Source organism: Bemisia tabaci, chromosome 6 (genome assembly GCF_918797505.1).
Source record: "Bemisia tabaci chromosome 6, PGI_BMITA_v3".
Lineage (NCBI taxonomy): Eukaryota > Metazoa > Arthropoda > Insecta > Hemiptera > Aleyrodidae > Bemisia > Bemisia tabaci.
Window position 1 is genome coordinate 20,627,641 of NC_092798.1, and position 21,073 is coordinate 20,648,713.

The 21,073-nt window shown below is 38.6% G+C and overlaps 1 protein-coding gene across 2 annotated transcripts in view; it reads right to left on the reverse strand.

Moving 5' to 3' along the window:
* The window catches only part of LOC109041925 (uncharacterized), a 46,620-nt gene extending 28,933 nt beyond the window's left edge, over positions 1 to 17,687 (reverse strand). The window contains exons 1-2 of one of the 2 annotated variants that reach the window (XM_019058433.2): positions 17,530 to 17,685; positions 7,488 to 7,545 (exon numbers count right to left, since the gene is read on the reverse strand). In XM_019058433.2, coding sequence (XP_018913978.1) covers positions 7,488 to 7,529 — 42 coding nt within the window. In that variant the 5' untranslated portion in view covers positions 7,530 to 7,545; positions 17,530 to 17,685. Of the gene's footprint in view, positions 1 to 7,487; positions 7,546 to 17,529 lie in introns of both variants that reach the window. The other variant, XM_019058443.2, reaches the window with a different exon arrangement.
* Between the last annotated feature and the right edge of the window lie 3,386 nt (positions 17,688 to 21,073).

A 21,073-nucleotide genomic window follows, 5' to 3' on the forward strand; every position in this document is an offset into this window, starting at 1 on the left:
TGCTTCTTTTTTTTTCCCTCTTTTATTCGTTTTTGCAGTTTCTGTCGGCACAACTGCGGCTCATTGAGATTAATGTCGCTTGGAAAAGGTTTTACAAATATTTGTCACGTTTAAAAAATATAAATGTTTTCAAAATGAAGTAATAATTTCGTAAAGAAAAAATTAAAAAAAGAAAAAAAAGTACCTACACACATATAGGGTATATCGTACATTCAATATTTTAAGGATAGAAAGAAAACCAAATATTTACCAATGACAATTTAAAAAGATTATTCAAAAAGGAGAAAGTAATGAAATTTCATTTAGAAAATGAGCAACCATAACAACGCATCCTTCCCTCTCAATTTCTCATTTCCATATTGTCAATATAATTTTACATACCGACTAAAATATAACGCTTGAACCAAGTCACCGTTGCTTATTTTACGTGTGGGCGTAAACTACTGGGCAAAAAAGGTGCGCGGACAAAAAATCGTTGACAAAATGTCCTGAAACCGGATCCGCCAATGACGATACACAATGATTGAAAAAGAGGAAACAGAATTGATACGCGGGGAGTGCGGAGGCTTTGTGCAACGCTTTTTCGCCTTCAGTTTTCTTGGTAGGCCAAAAGTACATCCTCCGTGCAGCAATAGTCACCTATTTAAGAATTGATGTGCTGCGTTAATGTATGTCTTAGTTTATAATCTCTGCGGGCGTAAAATCAGGTCCCATGCGTATTTGCAAATTATAGTCACGTACTTCTATTTCCTCTCGGAATTCCGCACTCAGTCCACCGTTCAAGTTGCGTTCATCCGGTTAACAGTCCATGAAGAATTAAATGAACACGTTGTTCTTCAACACGCGATTCCGAGGAAGCCGCGACGATGGCTGCTAACACAATAGGCGGCTTGTTTTAGATAAAAGGGTCGAGGATCATAGACGCCACGATTGGCACAAAAATAACCTAAGAGTAAAGCCAAATCCACCCTGCCAGATAAAAACAGCTCAACTCCGATGGTAATGGAATACGGATACGTGTGGTTTTCCGTACAAGGATAGGAAATGCACATAGATGACAGCAACTTGGCAACAGCGCAAAGGTCACTAGAAGGCGCAGTGCAATGTCAGCAAACCCAAAAGCAGTCATGAGTGATCAGCCGGCGCCGTTGATTCCGACCTTGCCTCACTTCTTCGTGTACGTTCCTCACATAATAACTATAAAGGCAACCGCCAATTATTGATTAAATTTTAATCTCCTCACCTGCGCATTTTGCGCTGATCTTTCACGTTTCTCGCCGGGGATTCTGCGTCCAGGTGCTCATTTTCGTCGGGATGTTGCGGGTATAGAGTGGATTTCGGCCCTCGGGGAGAAATGGCACGACCAATTTCGCGAGACCGATTTCTACGTTGCAAGTAACGTCGGTAATAACGCTCGCGTCGGTCCTTAACTTAGCGTCGTTGTTTGAATTTGGCCTCGGGGCTTGACTAAAACTTCTTTTCGATTTCTCTTCGTGACTTTCGATACAATGATTGGGATCGTTTCTATGAATGATCATTGATTAGGGTTCACTTGCATTGTCTTTTGCGAAAAATCTGAACCACGCGGATGAAAAAGAATGTTGATGGTAACTAGATTTCAGATCTGACAAATTTATGAACCCTAAGAGGTAGAAAATCTAGTGACGAGGACGAGATTTCATCCAATGTGGTATGAACATGCAGTACAACGCGAGACAACTTAATTAAAACATTTGAACCATGCGTTAATGAATGTGAACGATCCTAATCCGTTTGTAAGATCACTACACCGATGATAATGTTTACGGTGGGTAATTTCGTGGAATCGATAGTGTGCGCCTACACAGGAAAAAAAAAAAACACATTGGATCTGGAGTCCAGACTCTTAAAAACATCGACAAGAAAAAATACTCTTGATTCAATCAGATTTAAGCTTAAATCAAGAACCAAGCCTCTTAATTTGAGCGGATTTCTTTTTGATTTAAGCTTAAATCTGATTGGATCAAGAGTCATTATTCTTGTCAGTGTTTTCAAGAGTCTGGACTCTCGATCCAATGTGTTTTTTTTTCCAGTGTACAAGTCCAGATTCCGTATGCACCTGGCAACACGATGACCTTTAAACGACCATCTTGCAACTCATCGCTCACTTTTTTCTCGCCTCTTTTCGTGACTTAATTGAATATATTGACGAGTGGGAGTGGTATGGCAAATTTTTAATTAAAACTTAATACGTTTTTTAAGTGCGAGCAATTCTGGAGATTAAATTTGCAGGGACGAAACGTCGTTTTGCGCGATCACGCCGTGACAAAACGCTTTTCGCACAGAGAACCGCCGATGAGACGAAAAGAAACGGAGTTCACAAAACAAAAATCTCGGGTTGACATCGGTCAAAAAACAATGGAAAATGAAAAATCGAGTAATTAACAATTTCACTTCTTGAAATTCCTATAAGATTCCCCGGTTGTTCGTCCGATTTCAAACAACTTCGATAATCCAGAGAAGAAATCAAGTTTTTTGTGTGCAAATTTCACCCTGCAATTTTCCAGTGTTTTCTGAATTTAGAAGTGTAAAAAATCGGATTATCCTCTTGAGGGCCAATAAAGGTCCTAAAAAGCTCAAATATTGCGAGCTTTGAATCTAAAAAGCATTTCAAAGAGAAAAAAGGAATATGTAAAAAAAATACATATTACGAAATCTCAGCTACCACTACTTCTCCTTTTGAGCAAAGTTTCAAATAATTCACAATCATTTAAGCCAAAAACTTCTTCTTGAATGAGCAGTCGAGTTATCTTATCGGGTTCCGACACTTTTTAACTAGCAAAATTCCTAACACTCAGAAAGAACGGCCATCGTCTTGCTGGAATCTTAGATATCATCCTCGGTTAACTTACAAACACGATATGCACAGGTTTGTGGCGCATATATGTACCTATCGGCTTATTCATTATGCTGAAGCGAATTTTGGCCGAACTCAACTTACCTTAAAGCAAACTGCATGGTCAAAACAACAAACCGAAGTATCTGATATAGAGTGATAGTACGAGTATAATACCAGCCTTCTCCTCCTCTTTCTCCCTCTTCTTATTTATAGTCTTCTTTGTGCTTTAAATTTATAGACCAGCTATTTAAATTCCAGTGAATTCGGTGATGGCCACGCTCGAGGCTCCAAAAGCGAAGCGACCCATGTTTGTCAGCCTCTCTTTTCGGCTCGCCGCGTTAAGTTGGCTAATAGGATTTCGTAAGGCAGAAACAACCCATCATCACTTCGGTATGAGCCTCGGTTCCGGTATAAAGTCATGCTATCGAAGACGCATTTCAAAACGCATACGTGTTTCTTTCGCTCGCGCCCGTGCGAATCGCATCATCAGCGGGCGCAGCCTACACGATTCCCATATTGGGCGTCAAGGAGGCGCGTTGCAACGACCGTCGCGTCGACGTTGTTTCCTTTCGAACGTGCGGCGCGTTTCAAAGTCGTCGGAAATCGGGGATTTCGGGGTAGATTTGGCAACTTTGTACGGACTCGTTACGGGGCTTTTTCCGTGGGGTTAAGTTGGTAATACTGGGTTTTGAATTGGATGTATGTAAAACAATCGATAGTTTGCGAGGTAGGTTGCGGCGTCTGGAATCGATTATTTACGACTAGAATCGATTATTTTCTATGGATTTAAATGGAGGAAAACAGTGTCACCAACTCGCGAGGGTCACCTCCGGCGACGGCGAATGGCGTCGGAACGCGGGCACCATCGAAGCGACGACCCTCGACCGCGCCTCTGCGGTGTGCGCCGCGGCGCCGCCGATGCCAAGTCGATACGAAAAACGAAATTATTCAATGATTGAATGAAAGGTATCTTTAATGGATGGAGTGTGACGGGAAGGATCTAGGACACCAAGATTGAACTGAGAAAAAGAGGTTTCAAGTTTTATTCATCTATGAAACTCAACGTTGGATAATTAAATCAACGCCTATTCTCAAATTTCAAAAACATGTTCTTGAATTAAAATTGTTGACGGAGGAATGTGCAGCTAGTTAAACGCAGAACTAGTGCAGACCCATTTTTATACCCTTTCAATTTGTGACTTGGTTCTTCTCCGTTCTTCTTAAACTTTTTTAGGTTGATCTAAGATGAAAAGTATAGGCAAAACAGGCCAAAAAAGTTTTACCCAGAGTGAAAAATATAGAAATTAGTATTTTCAGACGAAAATTCCTCCATGAACAAATTTTGTGGTACCGCCTGAAAGAGAGAGGGAAAGGAAAAAACCGGTCGCAGTAAGGTCTCAGAATATCTAATTTTTCGTTTTCTTATTTCCTTCGTTTTATTTTGAAGAGCACAATAAATTATTCATATTCCTTGAAGATATTGACGATTCATCTAAAATGCACCAAAGTTTTCTTTTAGAAAATTATATGATGTGTCGTTGAGGTTTTTTTTCAATGTGATGTTCCTTTTGGAAATACAACTTACAACGATGTAAACAGACCCATCCCGACCCCCGGATTTTGGAGGTATTCATTGAGTCGGAGGAAGATTAAGATCTGCTTTTTTCCCACTATACAATCTCAAGGAGACTGTTAAAAACGAGAGAGTGCAACTTTTCTTTCGACAGATTTGCATCTCATTCTGAATATGAGTGTCAAAGACCTTGGTTGGAAGAAATGCGGCACACATATTCATTTTGCACATTGTCCAAGTCCTCTCAAAGTTTTACCCTACTTTATTCAAGCGTTCCGAGTAAGCCGTTTACCATTACCTCCTTTACTTAAGCCGTTAGCCCAAAAAAAAAATGAGCAGGTACGATCAATGTCCTTCTTTATCCTATTCAATTTGGAACAATAACGATCCATCGCTTCAGAAAATAAAGTATTCAACATTAACAGCTCAGAATATAGAAGCATGAGACTCCTAGATTATTTCGGTTACTCCTTCCCATCTTAAAACTAGCACATAACAAGCACTTTGAACATATGTGTGCAGGAATATAAGGCTGTCATTGAAAACTACGGTTCTATAGGTTCCCTTTTTCCTTAAAGTTTTTTTTTTCCTCATGGCCGAATTTTCTTAATTATGCCTGTTTTTCCTTACTATCCTCAAATCCACGAGCACTTGAACATAGGTGTGCATGCATCCAATTTAGCTGTTATTGAGAACTATTGTTCTATAAATTCCCCTTTTCCTTGAGGTTTTGTTTTTCCTTCTGGCCGAATTTTCTGAAATTTTCCCGTTTTAATCGGCCATGCATTTCCACAGCTTTACTTTCCTGCCGAGTGGCCTTACTTCTAACACTTGAAAATTAGACAGGAGCAAGGCGTGAATGATCATAATTATCGATATTTTCCCATTTTAATTTATGGTAAAGAATCGATTATTAAGATGTCCGTCGCGAGTACCCCTCGATCCTCGAATCGATCCTTTTCATATATTTAAATCGCAGATCAATCGATACATTGCAAATCACGCCACGCCACTGTTACTGAATGCATTATTTTGAAAACTTTGACTGAGGCAAGCACGAATTTCTGGGGGAGTCTCCGGGCCATCCCCCCTGCTCGAAGTTTCTGGACTTGCCTAAGCACTATGACGATTGAAGATACAGCTCAATTCCAGTGAAATATTGACACGACGGCAAAACTTTCTTCTCTATTTAATTACATTTGGCAACGACTCGTGGCTCTATTATCAAACACAATAGGAAAGAGTTGCGTTGCGACAGTGGCGTAATAAGCCAGTTCAGCGCCCGCTCAGCGAGGCGCGCGCCGGCCGGCAGAGCAGAGCCACCATAGGCGAAGGTGCTCTAATATGCAGAGGATCCTCTGGTTCCACGGATGAGGTGACATGCGAGGGGCCCGCCAACAGGTGTTCACGCATGAAACAAGGACTTTGTAAACGCATTGAATGAGGGGCCCGCGTTGGAATTTTCCGGATGGGGCCCATTGATCCCAGGGGCCTGGAGGCACTCATCGCGGCAGGGTGCTAGGTCAACTTCATTCTTGCGTCCAAAAATATTAGTGCGAGATGTGCAGGGCTTGAGGTGCCTTATCGATGATTAAAGTGTTACCGCCATTCCGACGTGCTAAGGAGGAACGCCGTATAAAAATTCGAGAGTTGCCCGACTTCCCCCAATAAATTGTTTAATTTCGAGAAAAGCTATATTTTTCCGAATTATTTTCAAGAACTTTAGATAAAATTGGGAACACAATTACCTGAAAAATTAGAAGAAAAATATTCACGAATTTTCCCGAAAATTCGTGTATACTGACGAAAATTTGGAAGCGCCTGAAGGCTCTTACGGCGTTCTTCCTTGGCACGCCAGCATTACAGTGTTTCAAAATACCCGCTCCTAATTTATTTTTTCGAACAGGAATAAGTCAACTTTATAGCTTGTTCATATAGAATGTTTTACTTGGAGAGAAGAAAAATCAAGAAAGTTTTTGAAAAATTACTTTGACTACTTTTCCGAGGAAAAAATAGAGAATGACTGGGAGTCTACAACGTCGCAAATGGAGATACTCGGTCTCGCATTTTAGTCATCGTTGTATTATGAGCGCCAAGAATTCCACTCATTTGAAATAAACTAACCTTGCAAGACAAATGGCTCATGTTTGAAACCAATGTTGATTTGTCAACGCGGTAGGTTTTTTCGCTGCATAATGTGCGACTGCTGAAAAAGTGGCGAGGCGACATGAAAAGCAATGCTTCCAAATTGCCCACACGAGAGGCAAGACGCCACGCACTTAAAGGATGTACCAACGACACCTTATTTTAAAAGTTTTTAGGATCGTATACGGTCGAGATAAAACCCTTCAAATACGAGCGTAGGCAAAACGTGGTACCGCGAAGCGCGAATAGTTATCTACTCTATCCCTGAGAGAGGGAGCTGCAAGCCGTATGAGGGTTGATAACAAGACAAAAGGGAATGAAGCAGCCACCGGATGACTGGAGTCATAATACCTCGAAAACTCGACATTTTCCTTACTTGCATTGTTCGAAGGTAAAAAATGCGATCAATGTATAAGCGAGGGCGTGTCATTTAGGTCGGGACAGAGAAAAACAAACTGTAGAACACAAATACGTTACAGCTATTATGGGTATGATTTTAGATTAAACTTAAAATGCCGGTCCAAGTTACGATGATATATTAGTGATAACAATTACACCAGTCGCGGTAACTACATTACTGCATAGTTACAGAGGTCGAAATTATCGGTATTCCGCAAAGTGACATTCGTATTACAACTTAGACTACAAATTTAGGTTTAACCTGAATGCATTTCTTTTAAAATAATTTGTCCATTTGATTATTTTTCTAAGAATAATGAATTTAGACAGGAATTACAAAACGTCTTCATCTTTAATGAATATGCATATTCTAAGATTTTCTGGTCGTGAGATTTGAGTAAATGAGGTATAACAGTGACATATAGCAACAGATGACGTGACCTTAGTTTTTAGTACCCAATAAACATTGAGCAAACAAATGGAGCAACTTACCAATTCGATGAATTTCACACCAGTTATTCTTGTGATCGGCATCTTGATTCTTTTTTTGCTGCAATCCAAACAAATCATAAACAGTCCAATTAGTCCTTTTACAAGTGTTAACATGTGTTAAAACATCGTGACAATCTAAATTAATGAGTTGTTTCTCAGACTGACGCAGACCTCCGTTTACGGTGAGGAATTTGTCAAGCATTTCTGCAGTCATATTTAAATTCTTCCCGTCTCATTTGAAGTAGTATCAGACATTTATTGAAAAAAAAAGTCCTGCTGTGTTTCTGCAGGCATCAAAGTCAGTTGTGGCTATGATCGTGTAAAGTGATAGACGAGGACCAAGGCAAACGGAGCGGAATTCTGAAGAAGGAACGCTGGACCGTGAATTGCAACGTTACAAGGCCCCGTCAAGATCAGTCGGCCAAGATAGGAATTGAGTCAGAATATAGTGACATCACCCCACATCCCACCTCACTTAGCCTTTAACCTATATCTACCAGCATATCAACCTGATTACGAAATCATGACCTAGCAATTTGCAATGTTGCCACTGACCGCCGATCCAGCGATGTCACAGCTAATGAGAGCTCGACACTTGGAGTATGAAGGGTCGCGGGTCATGGATTATAATAAGCTTTCAGATGAGTCCCACTGCAAAAGCTTCCTTTTCCAGTGTTTACGGAGTTTAATTCCCTTTATTTATTTTTTTTTTTTTTAACCAATGGGCTCCTGGAGAGAGGGCGTTGTTTCAGATAAAGTCCTGGAAAGTCAGCATTTGTTCGGAGGAGGCATTTATTTAGAGGGAAGAGGGAGGGAAAAACTTTAAGAAAACTATTAAAATGCCCTAAAATTAAACCGAAACAAAACTAAAAAATTGAAACTTCTTTTTTCCAGTTTTTACGGACTTAACTCCCTTTTTTTTTTTAAGAAAAGGGCTTTTGGAGAGTGGGCGTTACTTCAGCTAAAGTCTCGGAAAATCAAAATTTGTTCGGAGAAGGCACTTGTTTATAAGGAGGAGGGCACGAAAAACTTTAAGAAAACTATTACTACATGAAATTAAACAACAGTTTTGACCAATATTCCCTGCAAAAATTCAATTTTAAAATACATGGGGAGAAGAGCGATTTCCCTCATGATTGTGAAAATGGAATGTCGATGCTTGTCTTTGACCTTTGCACACACCACATCTGGTAAAGTATAATGCAGTGCTTTTGAAAAATAATATCATTTGCGTATTTCATGGATCTTCTTTTAACTCAATAGAATTGTGAATATATAAAGTTTTTCTTAGCTGCATGATGTCTCGAGAAAAATATTTCTCTTGGCGTCAACCTCAATTCTCCAGCTATCTGATTAGACATAGCATGAAGATAATTATTTAAATTGCACATTCCAGGAGAGTCTGTAAACGGTGCAAGATAGCCACAACGTTTTTGCATCCAGCAGCCCGATCGTTTGTTTGCGTGTAAATTTACCCTACTAAAGAGCATTGCAGGCTCGAAAAACTTCAGTGTATATGAGCAATTCAACAATTATTCGGCCACACCACGCCTCAGTTTCGATTTTATTGACGTCATAAACTGTGAAAACATAACAAAGTACTTTACGTCTACTCGAACAGAAAAAGTTGGATACTTTTCTCGGCCTGCAAACTGCTCTCTAGTTTACAATTTCACACCATTCGGATTCTGAGTCAGCCGATGGGCCTATATCTTCGTGCGCGCCATGAAATCCACCTGCCCAAGATGTGTGCCAAAGCATAGCACGCGCTCTCAAACATTCTTTAAGGAGGCACGGTTAAACATACAAATACTCGAGCCTGGAGAACATCTCAACTCTATTTCTGACTCATCATGCCATAATTTGGGGAAAAATTCCGCGGTCAATTAGGTCCTTCCTTTTCGGAAACTTTAGTAAATCGCATACGGCGAAGCGTTACGAGCTATTCTTCCGTTAGGAACGGATTCCGTCCCACTTAATTTTAAAAGGATTCCTTTTATGGGATTGCTCATTTTTTAATGTGAAAACTCGTGCTAATTTGAGAAAGTTGAGGATTAAAGTTTTCGTCTACTGTCAAAATACACTAACACCTAACGGACCCGGAAAAATCTGATGCGTTTTACAAACGCTGAGAGAAAATATTGCCTGCTGGAAGTGCTGGAAAGTACAAGGACTTTTTGTCATTTGGCAAAAATGTTTTTCATTCTTGTGAACGAAAAAAATGAACTCTATTATTCGAAATGCGGATGATGAAAATTGTGTGCTGTTTAGAAAATGTAGTCCTAATTACACAAGTAATTCTTGGAATTATTGTAGACGAATTAAAAATCTAGAAAACGTGAATTATTGCACTAATCTTCGCAAACTTTAGCCTACAGTGAAAAACTAATATTTGCGCTAGGTTTGATTTCTTTTCAAGTGCAGAGTGCTGTACTAATTTGAGTGATGTCACTTGAGTCATTTGAGAGGAGCCATCCCTTGTAGGGGGGAGGGGGGGGGGGGGCGTCGCTTCTGACACCTCCACTAGATGACCATGCATGGGTATAAATTCGAGTAAAAATAGAAAAAAGCGCAAGAAAAAAATTATTTTCACTCTAAAGAAAACTCAGTTTGCGCAAAAATGTTGGAACACTGCAATCGGGTCACGTGCGGTTTTTACAGATCAATCAACGAGATGAATTACTTTCACACGGTGCAAAAGGGTGCGTTACCTACGTGAATGATACTCGATGCTCTACTTGATTACCGTCTAGGCCGTGTCTGGTGAGCTCCTCCCTGTCTATTCTCTTCACCTATTCTCGCTGTCATTTTTGCAAGGGCTCTTGAGATTGTCTTGAACATAGTTACACTTCCTGTCCGTCTCTTGAACAGAAAGCACCTGAACCACGCATCATGTAAGCATCATGTTAATTACGTCCGCATAGTTTCAACGCAACATTTATCAGCCATCATGGGGTAAAAATAAGTGCATCTATCCATTAGACAACACTGGTAAAAAAAACCTCTGACTTAAGAAGGCAGTTTCTTGTCGCCGGACTTAAGAGTCTTCAACTCTTTTTTCAAGCGGATTTTGCATTGATTCAAGCGGATTTTGCATTGATTCAAGCGGATTTTGCATTGAAACAAGAGTCCAGACTCTTAAATCCGGCGACAAGAAACTGCACTCTTGAACAAAGAGGTTTTTTTTACCAGTGAAATGTTGGATCCCTCCAATCTCTAATTTCTAATCGCACGGTATTTTCTCACAATTTTTTTGTTTTCCTTGAAGTCATAAAAAACACAAGTTATGGTTAATATCATTTTCGGCCTGGGTAAATTCTAACTGATTGTTAACAAGCATGCTTGCTTTAAATGGTGCAGCACATGGTGAACTGATCAAGACTAGAACTCTACAGGTAATCATAACAAACAAAAAAACAAAAAAACTTTGCGCCATATACACGATTTGAACCAGTGTATGCATAATGGGGATAATTCAACCCTAGGAGCATTCTATCTTGTTTCACAATCAGATAAGCCTGAACTACAAGGTCAAGTCGGAAAGAAATCGGAACGCATGGCACAATAGATTCCGTTTTTGGAATTGCCAAAAGTCGAAAGGGAGGAAAGTAATGTCTGACTCGCATTGAATGCCATCATCAATCATGGATAAAAAACGAAGATAAAACACTGGTCGGCTTACATCGAGAATGTTTGGAAGCGCGCAATTGGCGGCTGGACGTAAGCTTCTTTTAGCTTACAAGGTTACGAGTTGACACACATTATTCTATTAACAGTAAGCTGTAAAAAACGACGTTGCGTAGAATCTTGACATTTTAAATATTTCATGGCCCCCTCACCCCTCCCCACCGCACATATCTCCTTCCCGCTTTCTTCAACTCCTCGTTGTTGAGAGGTTTAATGTAAAGAACCATTGTAGTAACACGCATATTGGTCAATATTGTAAAGAAATAAGTGCAGAATCACATTTTTTGTTGGGGGGGGGGGGGAGGCGAGGGGAATGATAAAGGACGATAAAACTGCTTTATTTCGTAAATGAAAAGATGAGTCTCTTCGGTGTTGAAAAATCTGTGACATTGACCACTGCAGGCTCAGTTTGGTTAACAGTGTGTAATAAAACCATTTGAATCCTTGAGTAGGTAGTACTACAAGCCAAAATAATGAAGGAGAAATAAACCATCCCTATTTAAAATTAATTTTTATAATTTTTTATGTTTTTTTGTTTCCTAATCGAGGAGGGGGGTGAAACTACCCCGAAACGTCCCAGGTTTTGTGTCTTGTTGTTTTTTAATCCTTGGCTACCCGTTTTCTTGTTTTTTAGTTTAAAATGGACTAAATTTTTGAATGATCAGAATCGAGAGGATTTTTGTGATGAAATAGCTTTTAATGTGAGATTATATATTTCATGTATGTTCTCGAAAACTCAAAACTACATTGATGAAAATATCGCGGTTTGAGGAGAAATGAAGTGTGGGCGGTAATCTGGAATACTAATGAAGAGAGAATGCTTTTTGGGATGAAATACCGGAATGATACAAATTGGTGAGAAACAGTTCTAATTAATAAAGTCATGGAGAACGTGACCATTATAGAAGCACATTCGATGAACAAGGACATCATCAATATGACAAATGATGCAAGCTAGACTGACGGACCAAATTGAGTGAACCGGAATGAAATCCTTTATGGTCATAAGTTTAAAGTGGTCGATCCAGGCTCTGATCGCCAAAAATATGGATTTTTAAAAAAATACTTTAAATACGAATAATTTACATACATTGCAGTATATTGAAATATCAAGTTAAAAGTCCCCGAAAATGACTGAAACAGTCTTGATTGTATTACGAAAGCCGTATGCAAGATAATTCGTGAGGTTTGATTTCTATATTCTTCTTTTTCACTGGAAAAAAAACACATTGGATCTAGAGTCCAGACTCTTAAAAACATCGACAAGAAGAAATACTCTTGATTCAATCAGATTTAAGCTTAAATCAAGAACCCAGCCTCTTAATTTGAGCGGATTTCCTTTTGATTTAAGCTTAAATCTGATTGAATCAAGAGTATATTTTCTTGTCAATGTTTTCAAAAGTCTGGACTCTAGATCCAATGTGTTTCTTTTCCAGTGTGTCTACGCATTTAATGTGTCGCAGAAATACACTAAAGTTAATCGAATAGGCAACGTCGCACCAACTTTTTCAAGTATGATGGAACATTAAATTGCTCCAATTTTACCGAGCTACTACCAATACATACAATGTTAAAGTGTAAAATTTTTTTGCCTCAGTAAAATGTCAGTTTAGAATAGAAACGAATTTGTTTAGACTAGAAAATAAAGACACAATATGGCAACACATCATATTTTTCTATCAATACGAGCAATCGAGTTCTGACCTCATGTAACTTAATACAATTATTGTTTCTTCTTATCTTTCATTATTGAAATCTCTTGAAATAAATTAACTGCTCCTTGCAGATTGAATGTTATCATTAAAGTCCGAAAACAACGATATTGTCATAAATCGATCCAATTTCGATCGACGCTAGTCTAAATAAAGTGTGGATTCACTTCATTCTTTAAAACTGGAGCATGTGATGTTTTTCCCAGGCCAAAGCTCAATGCATGCCTTTATTGATGGACTTTGTTGGAAGGGTGCAATGGTTACTTTTCAACTTTCTCACTTTACATCGTATGTGCTGGTGTTGAGTGTCCTCTCCATCCACACTTTCTTTTCACACTCAAATCATTCATCGCTTATGATAGCGCTTCTTTCATCAGATATCTACACGGTTGTCGGACTGCACTATATTTCTCTCGATGAACCCATCCAACCAAGGTTAGCATCTGACTGGCCCACAGTAAACTCACTATACCTTAAACCTATAAAAAAACACGATTTCCAAGTTTTCTAAATCCTACCTCTGTGAGGGAATCCTCAAGCATTCCAGAACACAGTATTAGCGTATCTCACCACCGTCCCACCCAGTGGCGTGGCGTGAGTTGCGATGTATCGATTGTTATGGCACTTAAACCTATATTAAGGGGTTCGCTGCGAACACCCTGTTCATCGATCTTTTTCCACAAGTTTAAATGGCATATCAATCGATATATCGCAAAGCACGCCACGCCTCTAGTTTCACCCCCTTTCCTTTGCGACGTACCCGTAATGTAAGCCCAAGCCTCATTTATGAATGACGTATTGACGTTTGACCACCCTCTTTTTGGGAGATATGGAAATTGGACAAGAGTGATTTCCTCCCTAGAAAGCTTCTAAAACACGGAAGGAGTTCAGTAATTTATAAATTCAGCTAAATTCATACCATGATTTCATTTACTGTTTGCTTCCTGGTCCCCCCTCCTTTCTCTGGCGATAACAGATATGCTTGGATTGAAAACTGAGAGTGTTGGGCATTTGCGAGATAAGGGTCATTCACATGACTAAGCGTGTGAGCTCATATTATGCTTAGATCTAATTTTCACTGTTGCTGCATCATTTTATGAATTTACAAAACCACGGCTAATCTATTGGTTATTGGTTTGGAAGGATTGCATCCTAACTTTGCTGTCACAGGTTACGAAGATGAGAAAAGAAAACCGACGAAGGAAATAATTCATTTTTCATTATTCATTATTAAACACAGAATAAACCTAACCCCGTTTATGATGGTGGTTTTTCTTTTGTTTGTTTAGACTTTCATTCGCCAATACAGTATAATTTTAAGGACGCTCCAGCTTAGGCAATTAATAAGTAAGTTCACATAATTTAATTTTACATATCAATATGTTTAAGTTGCCTTCATAATATGACCTGCCAACGTTTTTTTTTTCCTCCCATGAAAAAACTCCTCATTTCAGTTAGTTCTCTCGTATGGATGTACTACCTTTGCCTTCACTGATCCATTGATAATTAAATTAAATAAATTTATTTATTTTTAAAATATTTTTTTAATAAAATGTGGCAGTTGCGGCTCTAAAACAGAATTAGGCACTGAGTGAATTTCATTTGAGGCTCTTTCAAAGATATCAATAATACACAGAGAAGACAAGAGAAAACATTTGTGAGTATTTTGAGTGAAACACCTCGGGGCTGAATTAACAGTTAAAATATGCACCATCGAACGGAACTGTAGTAAAATCAAGGATATAGCTCCCATGAATTAATATCACATTTTGCATATTTATGAGGGTTATCACGAAACGCGTGGGTAAAAAGGAAGGTGACCATTTAGCAAAATTGTTGGACCTCTGGCAGTATAACACATCATGTATTTTATGAGGATACCAAGGCCAAAACTTGGCGCAATGCAATCTGTCACGTCTCTAAGATGTATTTATTGGAAGATTTTGAGTGCCTTTCGTCTTCAGCTTTTTCATCTTTTATACAAGAGACTCATAGATTCTTGACTTTCTCTTTAATCCATTACTTCATCACTTAAAAAAAATAAAAATAATAATTGAGGTGATAGCCTGCGGCGAAAGAAGGCGCGAAAATAATTATGTGGGTCTATGAGGTTGATGGCACTTTAACATTTTGTTTTACTTTCCTTATTGTTGTTTGAGAGACTAGACCTGACAAAATTCGCTTGAAAGAAGCACGTCAAATCCGAGGCATAAAGCCCTCGGCTTATCAAATTGTCTCGTAATTTTAAGTGAAAAGAAGAAAATTAAACATCAAATTAAGGCACCTATTTCAACTGAGGTAGACACCGCAGACTTTCTCTTTCATCATTCAACGTAAATATGAGTATTTTTAACTGAGGTAGGTCTCCTATAAATAGATAATCACAATTCTCACACAAACAAAAATATATACTTTCAGCACCCATCATCGTTTTGGAAAACAATCAAGGAATGAAGAAAATTTCTAGTTCATTTTGCTCTTTTTTAGAAACCAGCTATTTTCCTGATCTTGCCCTCTCTGTCATTTGGGTACCCTCAGCACGACATTTTTTTGTATGATTCATTCGATGTCAATTCTAAAATGTTTGTAGCATTTAAAAAATACTTCACCAACATTGAGCTACCACCAGTGGCAATTTTACAAGTTGGCAGCACTGTTTTTACTTCATTTAAATCTATTAAAAATATCGATTTAAGGTGAAGGAAGTGCCTCTCCAAGAATCGATCGTTTTACACACATTTAAATGGAGGTAGAACAGTGTTGCCAACTTCCAAGAATCACCAGGGGCTACCGCGATTCTGCGAAGCTTGCCTAACAACATGAAAAAAGCTCAAGACGACGTGAGGGCATTAAATTCCACATTTGGAAAAATCTTATGTCCAAATCCTCAAATAGGCTTTGATAAACACTTGGGATAGGACAGAGATAAAAATTCTGTGAAGTATATATTCCAGAGCTTATTTAGGTCAAACATGCAACTAATATTAGGGCGGAGTCAAGGCATGAAGATGCACGAAATTTTTAATTTCCCGAGATGGATATAAGATGGTTCAGAAAAATTTGCTGTGTTTCAAATAAAGTATTTTTGTGCGCTTTGCATCATGTTTTCGAAACTTTTTTATGGAGTGAATACTATAGAAAAGCAAGGAGGAGGAAATAACGTTAACTCGTTTACGTGATAACACTTGAATTTTCATGTTAAACGGTTTTCAACTGATTTAATAAAAATTCGGAAACCTAAAGGAGACAGAAGAGGGGAACATAAATGTTCATACAGCAAATCTTATGATGATTCATGACCAGCGCCACTTCACGCACAGAGTGCACATTATTAGTATTCAGAGTAGATGCTCATCAACAAGACATTTTCTGGCGTAATTGTATCACTTATTACGCGAGAGGCATACTCATTTGTTGTAGTTACCAAAATGAAATGGTGGTTTTTATTGATCTAAGGATTTTTGTGCCCCATCTATTGATTTAAGTGGAAAAACTGCGTCAGTGGCAAAATGTTCATTACCAGTGTCGATTCTTGAAAGTTGGCAACACCGTTTTCCCTCCATTTAAATCGGCTAAAAATTTCGATTTTAAGTGAGGCAAGCTGCCCACCAAAAAGTCGATTGTATTACTTACATCTAAATGGAAGAAAAACAATAATGTCAACTTTCAAGAACAGCCACTGGTCATTCTGCAAAGCTATACGGTTAAAGCTTTCAACTATTGCTACTCGCAAGTAGACTACCTTACTGCAGGTAATGAACGCTGAATTTAGCGAAAAAATTGAAGAGCCCACATTCAATTATGTGTGGTAAAATTTAGGGGGACTCAACTCGAAAAGTATGGTTCTCCGGAAAAACAACTTAGCTACGATCGTGCTTTTCTTCCACTTATCTCCCTATATTGATACTGCTCGGCTTTGAGCGCGAGTTTCTTTTTAGTGTGATTTGGTTAAGTTAAGCAGAAAAGACCCAAGAGTATTGATGGCCAAAGTGCTGATGATGCAAAGTAATGGTGCAAAGAATGCTTACTTCAACTGCAACGTTCAAACATTTCTGAGTGTATTGTTTTATTTACAAAAAAGAAGAAGAAAAAAAGGTCAAAATGACTCTTAGCAATTTTCTGAAAATGTTTTTGAATGAGCGGAAAAAATCACGGAAAATTAAAAAAAGATAAATTTGTCGGTAATTTTTTTTACGCGCATTTTTGGCCATCAATAATGCACTTTTCCTAGGATAAGCTTCATAATTTCCTCCTTTTCAAAAAAAAATGAAGATGATAAAGGACAGAAAGAAACCTAAGAGTACGCATTCACTTTTATTTAATTTGTTAATTATTTTAGTTTTTTACGACAAATTAGTCATTCGCCAAAATATCGTGCTAAGTATTTGTAGAAGAAAATTCACAGTTTTAGGTGCATTGTAATACATTCGATTCCTTTCTGCTAAACTAATCGGTCCGGGTTATCTTATCCTGATACCAACGGACAACCCCTCGTTTCTCGGGCGTATCGTTGAGGTAAACATGAAACGTCAACAGAAGACATCTGGTGATATTTTGACAACCGTTGACAGCACAGCAGGGTAATTTTTAAAAACATTGCACAGCGTAAAAGAGTTATTTATGACAAGCTCATAGGTACTCACTTTTTCCGTAAGATGAAGAAAATTAGTCAGAGACACAAGCGCGTTTACAATGCGTTAATTGCACAAGGAAGAGTAACAAACAGACTGAGTCGCAACTCGCGGTCTGTTTTGCTGGTTCCGTCGCTGCCTCCCACCATTGGAGGATTCCATACGTTGCCGCGCGGCTCTCATGCTCGGCCGCGCATGCTCGCTATCTTTCGCGCCAAAAGCTCAGTTTGATAACACCGGAAATGATGTCATTTTCATGAATGGGCATCAGTTTCGGAGGAGGGGGGCTTGGTCTTCGAGGTTCTCGGTCTTAAAGCTCATGGATGTTTTGTGGTGGGTACTTTTTTTGGGTCTCCTTGGCTCGCTTTTTTCCCTCCATCTTTGTGCTCGTTTTGGATTAGTTTCTATCGCGTCTGGAGGAGCCAGGAAGTTGAAAAAAAGGTGTGGGATGGTTTATTGCCCATCGCTAACCTCCACGAAGGTCCTATCCTCTTATCGAATGCTTGAATTAGTGTTTAAATTGCTTCCTTCTTCTTTTTCGGCTGACCCAAATTTTAAAGCACTGAAACTTAGGATGTATTTTCTCTTAATATTCAATATCCTATTTATAAAGCACAAAAAAATCAGATTAGTAGCTTTTCTCGAGGATTGGTCGAAAGTTTTAAATAATTTTACTATAATCGGATCCCGCAACACTTCAGAGTAAAATGATCGCAAGAAGTTTTTTTCAGTCAGACTAAAGTTTGAAAGCTAATAGAAAATTACAGGATTTTAGATAATATTCAGATGCCTGACTGAAATGATGAAGGAAAGAAGAAGATGAAAGAAGAGGAAGGAAAAGAAATAGAAGGCGAAGGAGAGTGAAAAGAGGAGAGGAAAAAGAAAAAGAGTTTATGGTCTATAACTACTGTAGAGCAGATTTACTTGAATATAGGACTAAATTTGCCTTCAAAAAGTTCACTTTGATCTCTTAAATGATTTCTTCAATGTCTTAAAAGTCGCTTTTTCAAATGATTTCGACGGAGTCGTCAACAACTCGAGCATGACTTCGCTAAAAACTAGTTGAGCGTTATCAGTGACCTCATAGGATACTTACCGATGATTTAACCAATAAATTGCCTTGCAAAGTTGAAATAAACGTTTTTCAGATGTAATATAACCCTTACATACCCAAGTTGTGTAATATTGACCAGAGGCTTGCTAAAAACACGTGTAGTATGGGTGTATGGGGCCGGCACATACGAACTTTAGATCCAGCCGAAAATTTATTTTAAATAAAGACGTCAAATTGAAGAAAGAAAAAAAAAAATAGTGTAAAAAAAGCCGAAGATAGGAGAGACGTATAATCGGGCCTCATTTTTAACTTTTCTCCCGAATCTAAACAACACCTCATTTGCAGCATAGAGTGGAGCATTGCGAGTTCCCGCCTCATGCCATCGCGCCTTCAATTTAGCAGACGCAACACGGACATCCATCGAGTACGAATAGTTGTATCTCTGCGCCGTTATTCACGCGTGTCCTTTCGTTTGCTCTATCTCCATAATGTGCTAGTTTCTGATTGTTTAATTTGAAGTGATGTTCCAAGAGTTACGTTCAAAAGACGACCGAAGAATGGAGACACATAATCGGGCTTCCTTATTTAACTTTTCTCTCGAATCTAAGTGACACCTCATTAGCAGGATAGAGCGGAGCATTGCGAGTTCACGCCTCGCGTCATCGCGCCTTCAATTTTGGAGACGCAACACGGACATCCATCGAGTACGAATAGTTGTATCTCTGCGCCGTCATTAACGCGCTTCCTTTCATTTACTCTATTTTCATATTTTGTTGGTTTCCGTTGGTTTAATTTGTAGTTATGATTCAAGAGTTTCGTGAGAAAGATGACGTGTTACGTTAGACGGACATCCATCCAGTGCGAATATTTGTATCTCTTCGCCGTCATCGCAACGCTCCTTGAGGTGTCTCATATTTTGTTATCTGAGAAAATTTAGGGCTAAGTTTGCTGAAAATATGGTATAATAAGTCCGAAGCAATAATAATTTTAATGAAAGAAAATCATCACAAGAGTTTTTTAAGCGCTCATTAAAGCATACGTCTAAAAATTAGTATTTTGGAGAGAGTTATGCCGTGCTCGGGAATTTTTTTTTTACGACTACCCCTAGAACTCCTAATCCTGGTCAAATTGACCCAACTATCTCTGCTGGAGGAGTTATGCGTGGGCGATGAGGAGAAAGGATGAGGAAACACCACTTTTACCAAATAGGTGATAATTTTGGGGGAAAATTACCCTCAGAAACATAGAAATATTATAGATTGCACTTTAAAAAACTATCAAAATGAAAGTATTTAATTAAGGGTCTGTTTGATCCGACCTGGGATATTTCGTCTATATAAAATCTATAAAAAATTGCCCTTCTAAGTGTTAAGAGAACTTAAAGGGTAAGCCTGAGTAATACACTTGCAATTTGAAAATTATTCACACTAACACACTTTCATCCGAGTTGGGCACGATGAGATACGTTTGACTTGAGTCATATTCCTACATATAGATACACTGTCTAACTCTGATAATGTGCATATTTATAAGCTGTTGACGAGTAGCGCTTGAGAAGAGTGAGCAATCACTTTTATGGCCGTGCCCATTGACCGAGCAAACAAGTGATATCACCTGCTTGAAAAAGACGAGTATAACTACCGTTTGAAAAAAGAAATTAGCCTTTTAACAGAGAGTACTTGATGACTCTCAGTTTTTAATCACTCTAGTAGGTATGGAGTGGAAACGGATAAATCCCATGAGGAGATTTGACGATTTTAAAACCGTAAGTATGTCCCTCTTTTCAGGAAATTCGCCTCACAGGTGCAGATTGAACCACACAATGCACAATGCACGAAAACAATTGGCCACCCACTTCTGAATTTTTAATCTATTATTGTCTGTGTGTCTGTCGCTATACTTCACCGACTATTTCAAGCAATAAAATAGCGTAGGTAGAGGTGCGTTGAACACTGCTCTTTTAAGAAAAAAGAATCTAACTGCAATCGAAACCTTGTGCAAATATGCCTTTTTTGCCAAGCATGATAGAATAGATATCTCAGGGTCAAAAATCTTAAGTGGTGGGTCTTGCACTGGTTGAGCAGACTCAAGACTCTGCGCCCTACTGTCCAAGTGTCCACACCTTAAATTTAAATAAATCTCAAGTTCAGGACTCACTCTCTTTTCAATTTGGAAATCGATCAAACTCTCTCTGACAATGGAGAATTTGCACGCAATTTTTTTATTGCTTCATCTGAAAGTGCCTAATGAGCTGAGTTCGCAATATTTTTCATAATTTTTTCTGACATGGGAAATTGGAGAAAAATTGATTTAAAAGTGAGAAAATGTGCCGCCTTGTGACGTCATCTGGCGGCATTTCCCATTTAAACACATGTATTTTAGCGGAATCGGTTATTTTGTCATATCTCCTCTAATAATTGCTCAATTTATGAATCAAGGGTATCTTCGTGTTCAGTTCACTCAGAGGATTCCACTTAAACAGGAAATTCATCAAATTTCAGA